The 13,721-nt window shown below is 35.5% G+C and overlaps 1 protein-coding gene across 1 annotated transcript in view; it reads left to right on the forward strand.

Moving 5' to 3' along the window:
* The window catches only part of LOC145664359 (uncharacterized), a 302,947-nt gene extending 289,432 nt beyond the window's left edge, over nucleotides 1–13,515 (forward strand). The window contains exon 9 of the mRNA XM_081730996.1: nucleotides 13,492–13,515. Coding sequence (XP_081587122.1) covers nucleotides 13,492–13,495 — 4 coding nt within the window. The 3' untranslated portion in view covers nucleotides 13,496–13,515. The remainder of the gene's footprint in view (nucleotides 1–13,491) is intronic.
* The last annotated feature ends 206 nt before the right edge of the window (nucleotides 13,516–13,721 follow it).

Genomic DNA, 13,721 nt, shown 5'->3' on the forward strand with positions numbered 1-13,721 from the left:
TCTTAATCACGGAAAACCACCCGCTTTTTTGGATTGGAGAAAAATTTAAGATGACTTTGTTGATAAAGTATTGTTATATTCAATGTAAACCGCTACATTTCTGTGTCAATCGCGATTGAGTTAAATTTGGACTTGCGCTCAGGCTCAGGCTATGAGGTAGTTGTCCAGTGCGCGTGCGCAGAGCCATTTGCTAATAAGAGATTTGCTCTAATTAACAGTGTTTTACCTTTCTTATGATAAAAATTTAGAGATTATTTTGTGTTTCTTAGAGAGAAAACCGTATGAACAATATCTGCGTATATCACTTGCTTTTTTGAAAACTTTCCTTACAGATAGCTATGTTATTGTAGTACTTACTTTTCAATTCGAGACTCACATTTGTTGAACTTAATAAAACATTAATGGCAAAAACTAAATTTGATTTACTTTACTTTCGTTAGAAAAGTTTCGAAGTGTCACTTAACAAAACATTCAGGGAAAAAAATAGTCGGAAGGATTCCAGGTCGTATTTGTAATACACAAGTTCACATCAATACTTACTATTTAGAAAATTTTCTAATTTTAAAATATGGCAACCCTAAGTGTATACTACTCGCAACTCCTGTATCTCCTTAGTGATGATGATTCAATTAATTGAATGGAATTCTGTAAGTATTGCTATGCTGAAAATGAACTAAAAAAAAAAAAAAAGATTTGGATCAATCAATAGTGAATAAGTTCAGCTGTATTTCCGTGATGATCCCAATTTTTCCTATACTTTCCTGTTCATCAATGGTGCAAACCACCATTGTTGAGATCCATCACCAATATTTGTATATGGGAGTGATACAATTTTCCGTTTAACCGATCCTTCCGAAACTCAAGTTATGAAGGAGTGATACTCTGGTTGTGGGATTTGGAAAACCAAAGTCATTGTCGCCATAAGACCTACGGCACCTTAATCGCAGAGACGTGCCAGACATGCTTCAGGATATTGTTATGCCCGTAGTGTGTCCCGTCCGCCAGTTACTAGTTGATGGCCGACACGCTTCCCGAACTTACCATCGATGAATATTTGTTCGTGGGATAATTTGAAGACGATCGTTCATCAGAAGATAATTAGACGTTCATCAGACGTTGACCATTTGCAATATTGTATTCTTGATGAAAGTCTCAGTCAGATTGGGCCAGAAATCCATATTTTGTAAATAGACGTACCTTAACTTTTAAATCCTTCTGAATGACTATCTTCTACTCACTCTCTACATATAATTGGATTTTAGTAAAAGGCTAGTTAAATATTTTCCCTGCATTCTTTTCCTAATTATTTAATGAATACATATCTAATACAAAATCTCATATGTTGAAAATTGTGTTAGGTAAGTCGTACAGTTAAAAACATGTAATAGTAAAAGGGTGTAAGAAGAATATTTTTTATACAGATGAATGTTTGACAAGAACTATATCATCCCTAAAGAACTATAGCACTTTTTAAAGATACGAAACTTTATAATGAACTATTAATAAATGAATGTATTTTGTATTAGAAAACTAGGAACGGATCCTGTTCCTTTGTAAAGAAAGAAACTAAACGGTGAAAGAAAACAAAAAAATAAACGAAGAAAATAATACGCAATGTAGAGGAGAGGAGTCGCTAACATTAATTCTCTTTAACGAGGACGATTACGAAAGATCACTTACTGATTGAAATCATGATTATTCTCCAATAAAGTAACTTCCAATAAATCTTTTGTTATGGTTAATTATTCCATATCGGACTCCCGAAGAAAACTCATCTAAACAACTTATTGACCGTGCCAATAGCGACTACTCTCAATCATGACTCCGTTTTCTTTCAATTAGAAATAGGAAAGAAAGAGAAGAAAATAGAAGGGTAAGAGAAGGAGGTAGGAAAAGAAGAAAGAAAAGAAATAGGGTATTTTAATAAGAAAACAGATTACTGGATGATTCCGGAATTATAGTAAGAAGTCGAGAAAGTCGTTGAAAGATGAATCATTCTAAATGTTATTAACAACTAATCAATTTTGGAATGCTTCGGAATAGACACATGTTCCCTCATACCACCCAGACCTAGCTCCAGGCACCACGATCGTGGGGTTGCCCAGGCCTAGACCTGGAAACGAGAAAGGTGAAATTTAATTCTTTGTAATGTTATTCCAACCGGTGATTGATAACTATCCAGCATCTGAACTCTGTCCTCTAGGATCGACCACACATATGAATTAGCCAAGAGGAAAAAAAAAATCAAACTTATAAACTCAATATAAATTTATGTATCGTATCAATAAGAATCTCAACTTCCTGGAAGAAAGATGTCGTATTTAGGCTTATTCTTGCTATTTTTGCTTCACTCCTCGAGCCGATTTAAACCGTTAGTGACGGTCCTTCATAACCTAGGTTATTTACCTTAACACATATATTAAAACATGACACATATATTACAGATGTTAATATGACAAAGGATATCACTAAAATTACCTAAATTAAATCTATCATGCATTCACACGCTCACTCACTCAGGACAGTGTATATATGTTTAAAGGAAAATCAACTAGCTACAAGGGTACAAATAGTTTATTACATTCATAGTGAAAAGAAAAGACAAACAAATAATCATGAAAAAAAAATATTAAAAGCACAAATTCTTAGTTATATATTAATAGAGTACATAGTGTTATATTCTAGTAAATTTTTATATATTCAATCATATTGACAAATGAAAAAGAAAGAAAGAAAAAAAATAATTACATGTATCATATCTTAGGCATGCTAAAGCAAAATGATGATTTGCGACATACGCAAAAAAAAACTTATTTCACTTAAAAAAAAATTGGACAAAGAGGAAAGAAAAAAAAACTTTTTGGTGTATTAGAACTTATATGAGTCTCTACCTCACGTCGAGATATTAAAATATTAATAATTTCGAGCGTCCAAATCACAACTCACGCACTAGTCGTAGTGTCCAAGACGTTTCGCTCCATTTAACTTAGTTTGTGGTCATTTATATATATCTCTATATGTATATATATATATCTATTGGTTTACAAAACCCTTCGTCGTCTATATTTGGTTTGTAACTGGTAACAGTTTATATCTGCAATCGCACACTGCTACGTCTATACCCATCTAGGGATTTCGAGAAAATAACTTTCACTAGAGGAAGTTTCTCCTCTTAGACGGTCTATTTCCAAATTTATTAATCGAATAATTTCAAGTTATTTATCCAACACTGGGACACTTCACGAGACCTTTCATTAGGATCACTTTCGTATATGTTTATACATGGTTCGGATTAAAAAAAAAAATGATCTTCCACAGGTGTACGGAGTATGATGGTTCAAATTGAGGATAAAAAAAACTGGTCAAGTCACAGGATACATATGAAGGTGAGACGGATTCAAGGTACACTTTCCACAATGGTTTTAGGTTAATTGTTCAGGGATAATATTTGTTATGATGTGGGTTACGTTTAGACCTGCCGATATTTTTTCAATGCATGCCATTATATAAGTACAGAGGTTATCACTTACATTGATTCAGAAGAAAAGGAAAATTACTTAAGTGCACGGCGGTATTCTTAACAACATCTACATCCTTAAATTCGTCGGAAGACTTCTGGTAAACTATAGCAACCAATACACGTCTAGGGGGACAGACACGAGCGCTCTTACATATATTCATAATACATTTAATATCATACTTTTACTTTAAAATCATATTCACATACTAATTACATATACATTTCGACGTATTCATTTCTCTATATATATATATTTATTTATAATCAATGCGCACACATTTAAATTAATCACCCCTACAATAAATTCTAAAAAGGTTGCAACATTGTCCAAGAAAACAAATGACTTCCAACATTACATTTGGAAACAAATTAAATTTTATCTGATACCGCGCGTCTATAAATTTTTAACTTTTATATAATCAATTCGTGTTTAAATCATGAAGGAAAAAAAAACTGTGAGGCAGGCACGTAACACAGAGCATTTCTAGATATAACTAGGTAAATCAAAATACAATTTCTGGGCCCAGGTTAACTAAAAAGTAATTGAAAACCAAAACAGAAAGGAAAGTGACCAACGGATTAAAAAAAAACTTAAGACGAACGACGGTGAAAGAACGTAATCGAAGTGTCGTCAAATACTAAGTCTTTGTTCATTTCAGCGATAGGTCAAAATGTGATGGAGGACCCAATCATTATCTACTCCATTCATGAATCGTGTCTTGCAACGTCTCAGCTGGTAATTTCAGATCAGAGTTGTAAGTTAAATAAATTGTAAGTAACAAGTTCAAAATCTTGGGGGGGGGAGGTTGAAAAAAATTAAAAAAAAAACTTGAAGAAATGAAGACAGAGAGAGAGATAGAGAAGAAGGAAGACGAAGAATAGGGGCGCCAAAGACTTAAGTGAGAAATAACTAACGCTACAAAGTTAGAAGTCGAATTTCGCTCTCAACAAAATCCATAGCCAAAATATTCTTAACATGCCAAAAAGGGTGGTCTACTCAAATACGTAGACTCAAGGGGCGCCCTGCTGCCAAGGATGCAAGTTCTGTGTCCATCAGATCCCAATCCCACAAGAGTTTGCTTGTAAGATTGAAATCCGATCCCCGTATCCGGCCCAGACCAGCAGGATAAAAGGAGAGGGGGAAAGGGACCAGGTAACTGCGTCCCCAATTTTGAAATCTCTAAGAAAAAAAAAAGAAAAAAATATTCGACCCCTTAGAAAAACTAAGAAGGTTCGAGGACAGTAATGAAACTAGAATAGAAGTATTATCTAAGATATCCCTAACTAATGATTTGCCGAAATAAAAAAAAAATTAAATAAACTGAATTTTGGATCGGTGATTTCTATGCCAAACCTCACCGATAGCTACCCTGCGCAGACACGCCACAGTCTGGGATGTCGTTAATTTCCCTCGTCTAATTAAACTAAGAAAAGAAATGAAAATACTTAAAGGGACTAGGGGTCGACATCCGGGTACGCGAAAATAAATTTCAATAACTAATTGTTTTGATTCTGTACCCTATCAGAACTGTCGCCTCCATGAACATTGTAAGCTAGCCCGAGTAGGTAACGTGGGAAAAAAAAAATCTCACGGAGTGGTACATTCTATTTTTAAAACCGACCAGAAAATATAATTCACTACAGCCCTGTTGTATAACTACCACTGTCTTTTCACAATTTATTATTCAATATGTCTAGTCAGCGATTATATGATGCTACCCATTCTATCAGATGGTATTACTATGGTTGATTATTATTATGACACATAAAACTACAAAGTACTACCATAGTCCGACTATATATCGCCCTCCGGTCCGCGTGATATTATGGTGCAGGGGTCAGAACCCGAGATGTTTGTAGCTACACGTATCTATTCAATATCTATATATCAACACGCGACGAAGTATTCACTGGGCTACTATATATTTAACTATATGGGTGTCCTATCTACTATATTCATTTACTATAATATTTATATACTTCATATTCATATTCATAATAATATTCATATAATATTCGTATCATCATTCTTTTCATTCACTACGACGCTATATCTTACGAACACCCTGTTTCCTCTATTTACGCCCAGCCTATATACACATTTCATCATAACACTTTAAAATCTATAATCACTACAAACATTTTCCCATTCCGATCACCGCACGACAACCTCACTCGAACCCAAGACTCTTTTACCACACACACAATACTATGTAATACTTGGTAGCTTTATTAAGAACGAAAGAAAAAAAAATCCTATGTATGTTCACTGAAAATAGAATTATCTGCGATAATGTCTAATGTTTATAAAATTCTGCATCAACAATGAAATTCTACAGCCACGAAGAAAAATGGACATTTAATATATTTTCAAAGCGAAGAACTAGCATCATATCGCCCGACTTCTGTTAAAAATTTACGTATTGTTTATTTATTTAAATATTTCAGGTTCTAGACTATGCAGAATGTTGAAACTTTCAGAATATATTAATTTTGGGTCACTTGACCTAACTGTACATTCATATGGGCTGTGAATTATACCTTCTAGGTTTTATTTCGGAAAGAAAGGTCAATTTCATGAAAACTAAATCACTAAGCACCTCGACGGAAGAATGGCGGTTAGTACTGACTTTTGACACTAGGGCTAGCGACGATATAATCAACCCTTGAACAACGGAATGTGACCTTGTACACGGAATTATTATACTATATTACGTTCACTATTAAATATCGTGTATGAGTTCACTTAATGACGGAATAATAAAGAATTTATCGCATAGTAAATACTACACTGTCCAACACACTCTTTCATCACTTAATTATCACTATCACTGATACTACATTACAAATATACACATACTACTCGAACTACAAGACACATCATGCCACATTCATACTACACACTACATTAATACATGTTATACTAATAAATATACACAGAAATCATTCAGATTTTACCATGTTAAATCGGCTCTATGAAAGGTAACGAAAGGAAAAGAAATGAACAGGGCCAACTGGCCCTTATATTTACTAAATCATATTCTTTTCTCGACCTATTTAATCGATGCCCTGAGGGGACATATCGGAGTATTAGCTAGCAATAGGACCCCTGCCCTGAAGGGGCAGGAACCCGGAACAAACTACATGTTCAACTCATCCCGCTGGAAGCCGGACTCCCAATTTGGGAGTCAGATAGGAGCCCTTACTGAAATTTACACGTGCATTGTGATTACTGGACTGACTACCACAAAATTAAATACCGCCATGTTACTAATAAATAAATACAAAAAGAAATCACATCCACTACATACACGAACACAAACGGTAGTGAGGCAGGCCTTACGTAACTAGAAAAGGAATAATTTTAAGGATAAGAATATTTTAAGGGAGAAAACACCACTCCTCCGAAACTGTTTATAGATTCCTAAGAAAACTCGCAAACTGATGCACTTTACAAACCCTGTCCATAACTAACAATATCTGCACAACATGGCGTCATCTATTTTTTATTTCTTCAGTCCGGTTTTTACTATGAAAAACTAACAAATTATGGCTCCGTAGCTTCCTGCTTGGTAGTTATTCGACTATTATATTAGTTTTACCTTTTACTGCAGTTTTTCTAGCTCATTTTTATCTTTCTGAGCTGGAGATCCGAATCTGGCTGTTGTCAGTGAGATTTTCCGGCGTAGAATGGAATAATTGCGCCCTAATATCATCGCGTGGGTTTATCAGCCAATCAAAACTAAGCATTTTGGCGGTGGGGCTTTGAAGCGAATAAAATTTGGTAAAATCTGGATCAAACTAGATTTTAGAAGGACCTAGGTATCTAAAAGAGAGGTGAAGGGTGGTCCTGAAAATTCTGTCGAATTTTAGATTGGTTATTTGATCTGGAAAGTTCCGTCCAATAGTGGATCTATATTTTCGGATAGCACTGACACCGTAAGAATTGTAATAATCCATTTACATATCCATATACAAAACTTATAACTAATTTAAAATATAAATAAAGGTATTAATTCCCAAAACTATAATTCCTAATGAATTTTTTTTACAGTTCTCCATGCTAATTCGAAATAGAAATAACAAATAAAATTACGGATTATATGAACAGCCAGAAATTTTTTGTTAAACGTCAAGTACAGTCGGTGCAAAAAATTTCGGGCACCCTCCTATTAAAAACATAATTTCACTAGACTGTAATGGCATATTACAACGGAATGTGTTCATTTTATGAAAAGGAGAATGTTTTAGGAGCGAAGCTTTCCGACCACTAAGTAAAATACGATACAACTAGGAATTTATGCTGTACATTGTTTAACATTCAATGCGTGATGTTAAAATAAGCAATTTTGGGATAAAGGCCATACTTAAAATACATCGTAATTTACAAGAATGTAATTTAAAATATATCGTAAATTACAAGAATGTAGTAAACATTTACATAAGCGTTTTCTCAAAACAATATTTTAAAAGGATATTAAACTAGTGCAGCGCATGTGCAAATCCTAATTTCAATAAATTTCAATATGCCATTCGAATTATTTTCCTTTATGCATCATGCACTGAAAAGGTAGAGATGGACGCATTGGAGAAGCATAATGTAACAGACGTAAACTACAGTTCAATACGATTCGTTTGACGGGATACTCCAACCCATCACAAAATATCCTTCAAAGAGTAGGGGGAAGCAAGATATGCACGCGTGCAACTGTCTGTCACTCATGAGCCATCCACCCACGCGTGCATACAATGACATGTCCTTGTCCTGTCATATGACATTTTTTTTAATTGTTCGTGCTGTTTGTGCAGCTGGTATAGAAGACGGTGGATCATTACTAGAACGGGGAAAGTAGCGGAGCTGGAATCCCTTTTTCCCCAGGCACGCTTAGCTCTGTCTCTCCATTAGCTAAATGCGAGGGATTTTTTGTCTCTCTCTTCCTTTGGTACTGAGGACGATAACGGTGGAAAGAACTAACAATGTATGATGGCAAGAAACTTGAAACTCCTCGCGTTCCACCGACGGAGACAATGTGCAAACAATGCATTACCTTCTGCTGAATTAATTATGCTCTACTTACACACTATTTCTCAACTTGGAAACGATGAAACACGAGAGACCAAGATCGAAAAAATAAAAAAATAAAATCTTTTCCTGAAAAATTTATCAAATTTTTAAACCAGATTTTATATATATATATATATCTGTTTTAAGTTGTTACGACTTGGTACAGCACTCTTTTGCTTGGATTCTAATCAACATCTATATGCAAAGTATCCCCCCCCTTATGATATTAGTTCATTAGTTAACTAGCCTTATTTCAAGATGAGAGGAGCAAAAGAAAAATATTTGAAGAATCACTCCAAACGCCGAGTTTAAAATTCGGTTTTAACTTTTTTGAGTGAAGCGATTATGACTATTTAATCTTGTAAAAAATAATAATAAGTTCATTTTTTTCGTTGAAAGTAGAGTTTCGGTGGTAGCTATGGCATTATTACTTATGATATAAGGTGCAACTAAGAGATGAAAGGAAGAATATAAATAGATTTTTAAATTCTAAGATGAAAGGCGTTTTGTGCAAATGTTGAAAATGAAATTGATTTTTTCTCATTCCACGATTATGCCTTTTAGGCTAAGGGAGACAATGATTAAGGCAAATGGAAATGATGGAAGAATTTGTGGAATGACAATGTGCAAGGAAACGAGAGGAAACGGACACGATGTTGTCCACCTAAACTTAATTGCGCGGGGATCAAACACTGACTCTACGCAACAGAGGTAAACGCTCTACCACTGAGTCAACATGACTTCATTGGGTTAAATGGGACAGATGGTTAATGAATGATTATATGAAAGACGTGGGGAAATGAGAATGTAGGAGGAAAACGATATTCTCTGTCCCATGGATATAATATTCTCTGTCACAAACTTACATGGCCTTTGATTGAACCAGAAGTCTCTCACACCAGTAGGGTGCTGTAGCACTTAAGTCACCATGCTCCCATATGGAATATTGAATAAGAACTAAGATATGCATCACATGTGACATGTGAGAGTACTCTACTCTCTACGAAGCAGAAATATGATCACCTATGCAAAAGAACGGAAAGGTGATTGGAATTTTGAAGATGTAGTTGTGAATAAAATTACTTGGATAGAACAGAAAGGTAGTTAGGAAGTATAACAGAGCTGAAAATTATTAGAGACCTTTGGGGGAGAAACAAGGAGAAACTGGTTAAGGTATTGCTCGAGAAAAAAAAATATTCTTTGGTATGTACTGAAAGATGTGGAAAGAAAGTGAAAGAGAAGAAGTAAGATATTACCGGTACAATTGATAGACGATATTAGAGGATAATTCTGACAATAATACGAAGGAGTTTACGAGAGACTGCGGTGTGTGAGAAAGCATTTACATTTGCATGTATTAGAAAATATCTGCCAATTTGGACAGAACATGTATAATGAAAAGACTTCCTTCAATCTTATAGTTCTTTAAAACTAAAAGCAGTGTTAATTTTTATTTGGAGGCGAACCAGTGATTGCCATGGTTCTTTTGTATAATTCGTTCAAAGGTGTTTCCTAAGATGAAGTTATGTATTGAGGAGAAGCGCTAAGAAGTTGATCTGAATTGGGTACCCAAACCAAGTTAAGAAATAAACATTGGAGCTATGTATTTTTTTATTATATTGCGAATGGTACTATAAAATTCCATTGAACTCTACTTCAATAAATTTACCTCTTGAGACTTTCTTGCGATCCAATTGCTTTCACACATGCAATTATGTTTATTGTAAATTGTGCACGAGAAAGGACGGTTTTATTCGTACTAGCTGAAGTGCTTCGTCTCTCGTACGGGAAGAATAAAATTTATCGAACATAATTCAAATATATATATATATATATATATATATATATATATATATATATATATGGTTTTAAGATTCTTGTTAATGCATGTTCGAATTTACTGGAGTTACGTAAATTCACTCACAGTTGCTCCCAAATAACTTCTTAGGAAAATGTCAAATCGTTTTCAAGAAATCCCAATGCGGTGAATGAATCCCAAATCATTATCCAAGCTCCTCATCACTCTATTTGTTTTTCGTTGAGATAACGTTAAGACAATTTCCTACATCCGAAATTAGAAGACTCCCCCAGATTTTTTAAATGAAATTGTTACACAAAATTCTTATATCCCAAAATGAATTTTCCGAAAGTTTCCCAGAGTGTATCTTGCCAATCTCAAAATCAGCCAAATCGATTTGTCGCATGGAATATTCATGTGAACAGGAAGTCCCTTTACTTCCGAACTAAATGCGTGTAACAATGTAAGATGTTAAGATATTTAAAATTTTAACCTATCCTGCTCATGGATATGACAACAATGCTCCTCACGTGAATTGTCACTTGATTGTCCCGTAACTGCCACATGACTACCCACGGAGGAAGGAGAATAAAGTCTATGCATTGACTACTTTTTGTCTCGCCTTTCTGTGTTTAGTGAACAGTGGAAGATACCAGTGACTTCACTTTGGAGAATCTGCTTCTGGTAAGTGTTTGGGTTCATGAACAGAAGTACAACGAAAGTATGCTGCAGACGGTTTCGCAGACGGTTCGGTAAGTAACTACTAAGTCATGAGACTTTGATCACGTGGGAGAAGAAAGTTTTTCGTTTGGGAAGTGTTTCGGATGCCCCACGTTCTGGTCGTCCATCAACCCGAAACGAAACGTGTGCTGAAGTTAGTGCGTCAGTGGTGCGTTCACCCTGCAAGCCGATCAGAAAGCGTTCTGCAGGACGTGGAATTGCAAGAAGCTCATGCAGGTACACATGAAAATGGACTTAGGCCTGCACACATTCAAGCCAATGTCCAACAATGAACTAAACGACAATGACTTATACCGATGGCAGGAAGCATGCAGGATATTGTTGGAGGCCTTCCCCACCATTTCTGTTCGCAAGTGCGTTTTTTCTCAGATCAATGTGCTATTTATCAGAGTTCGCGAGATAGGAACGTCTTCATATAAACAAAGAAAACCCCATAATATTTTATAAAAAAAAGTGGAGAACAATCCTCCGCACGTCATGCTTTGGGGTACAATGACTGAACAACACATCTTTAGTCCGTACTGCTTTGAGGGTTCCGTGACCCAGGTTACTTATCTGAAGATGTTGCATGACTAGGTTCTTCCACGACTGCAGAATCTGGACATCAACAACAAGGTTGTTTACCAACACGATGAAGCTCCCGCGCACTTTTCACTTACTGTTCGTGAACTTCTGGACGCACTTTGACCTGATCAGTGGAGTCCCAAATTCAACAGCTTCTTATCCTTGCCCGCCTCGAAGTCTGGACCTTACAATACAATTCCCGTGGTGTATCATCAAATCAGGAAGAAGTGGTACGTAGAAAGTGATGCTCTGCGGACAAATGTGCTTGAAGTCTTACAGTTTGTAGCGCCGCAGCTGCTAAAGCAAATGAGTAGGAGGACATGGAGATGTAGGGATAATGGGGTGCACATACGAACGAACGTTTTGGACAAATAACAAGTATTATTGAGTATTAATAATGTAGGGATGAAGGGAAGTGCAGGTATAAAGGAACTTTCTGGGCACTCTGTAGTAAACAAATTCCATGGTCATTTCCTCAGCTTTTCCGAAGAAATTGGTAATACTAATGGAAAATATTTTACTCTTCCTACTTACTGTTCGAAGTACTAAGTCTTAAAACTCCGTTTAACCTTTATGTTTAGCCGTTCAGGGCTTATAGAAAATTCAGCTTTCTAGAATGGAAAAAACATTTAAGTGCCCTTTCCATCTAACTGGTATTACATGTTAAGTTTCACAAAATCCCATCTTATTTATTCTATAGTCTGAGAACATTGTATGCAAAATTTCAATTTTCTAAACCCAACGGTTTCAGAGATATGATGAAGAGTAAAAATAGTACAAATTCCTCCGACTAACAGTTTCAGAGATCTGATGAATGGCAAAATATAATCTCAAGCCTCTTCCCTCACTTTCTTAGGAGTCGCATTTCCTAAAACTCCGCCTTATTGCCATCTTAGAGTTCAATAACAACTTTTGAACGAAATTTCAAACTTCTATGCCCAAAAGTTTCGAAGATCTGAAGGGTGAGAAGAAAGGCGCAGTCCATCTTTTATCCCGTCTGGCGAGGTAACAATAGTTCGCGATACATGATATTAGCGCAATGATTGTTTGGAGTAGGTGGTGACAATTAATGAACACTATAACATGGAATATCGTAAAGAATTCACTTGTCATCTCACGTTCTTCACTGTACAGAAACAAATTCTTTCCATAATACAGGTATTTGCTTATCTTGCTTTCTGAGCCGTACTCAACTGATGTGCACCTATCGCTCTATTTTATTCCATTTTCCAAGATGGTACAGATATTGGTGAATGCTTCCTGCATTGCAATTGAATTCCTCTCTGAATATATCCTTTGTTTGACCATTGTTATGCTTTATAACTGCCTTGAATGCTCTATTGTTCCAATAACATACTTATGTTGTTGTTGCTCGAGATGTTGATTGCTTTGTCACCAAATTACGAAAATGTGTTGTGTGGTAAATTAAGTGATGTAATGCTGATTGAAGTGTGAAATTCCCAAATTAGGTTTGTAGGGATACATTATTAAAAGATAACGTTCATTTAGGTGATTGTATGTTTATTAGCAGACACACTTGAATGAATTTTCAACAGCGCCAAAATGCCAATAGTTCTCTTTGAAAAACCTTGCAGAGTTGCAAATTTATATTTCATATCACATATTAAATAGTTCGTTGTATCTATTAGGGAGCGAATATACACACAAAGAACTTTCAGTAAGTCTCACACATGTGTGTATAATATTTTTATTAGTTGCAATGTGATTATGAAATTTTAGGTTAATATACGTTGACCCTTTGGCTTCAAAATAGTAATAATTATTGTTTCCTATTGTTCACAGGTAAGCCACAATGGACACTGAAGTAAACATTAGGACCCAACAACTTAGGCTCCATAATTAACAAGGAGCGTTACTGTTTGTCACTGGATAAGGTACGAGGTGCTCTCCAGACCTAAAGATCGGAGCTGCAAAGTAAGGTAATCGAACTACATCATGGCAATGCAAAGTCATACATAGCCATCATGACATAGCAGAAATTCATGAAAATGGGATGGGAAGCCGTCGCTCAG

Source organism: Thermobia domestica, chromosome 11, assembly GCF_964235325.1.
Source record: "Thermobia domestica chromosome 11, izTheDome1.hap1.1, whole genome shotgun sequence".
Taxonomy (NCBI): domain Eukaryota; kingdom Metazoa; phylum Arthropoda; class Insecta; order Zygentoma; family Lepismatidae; genus Thermobia; species Thermobia domestica.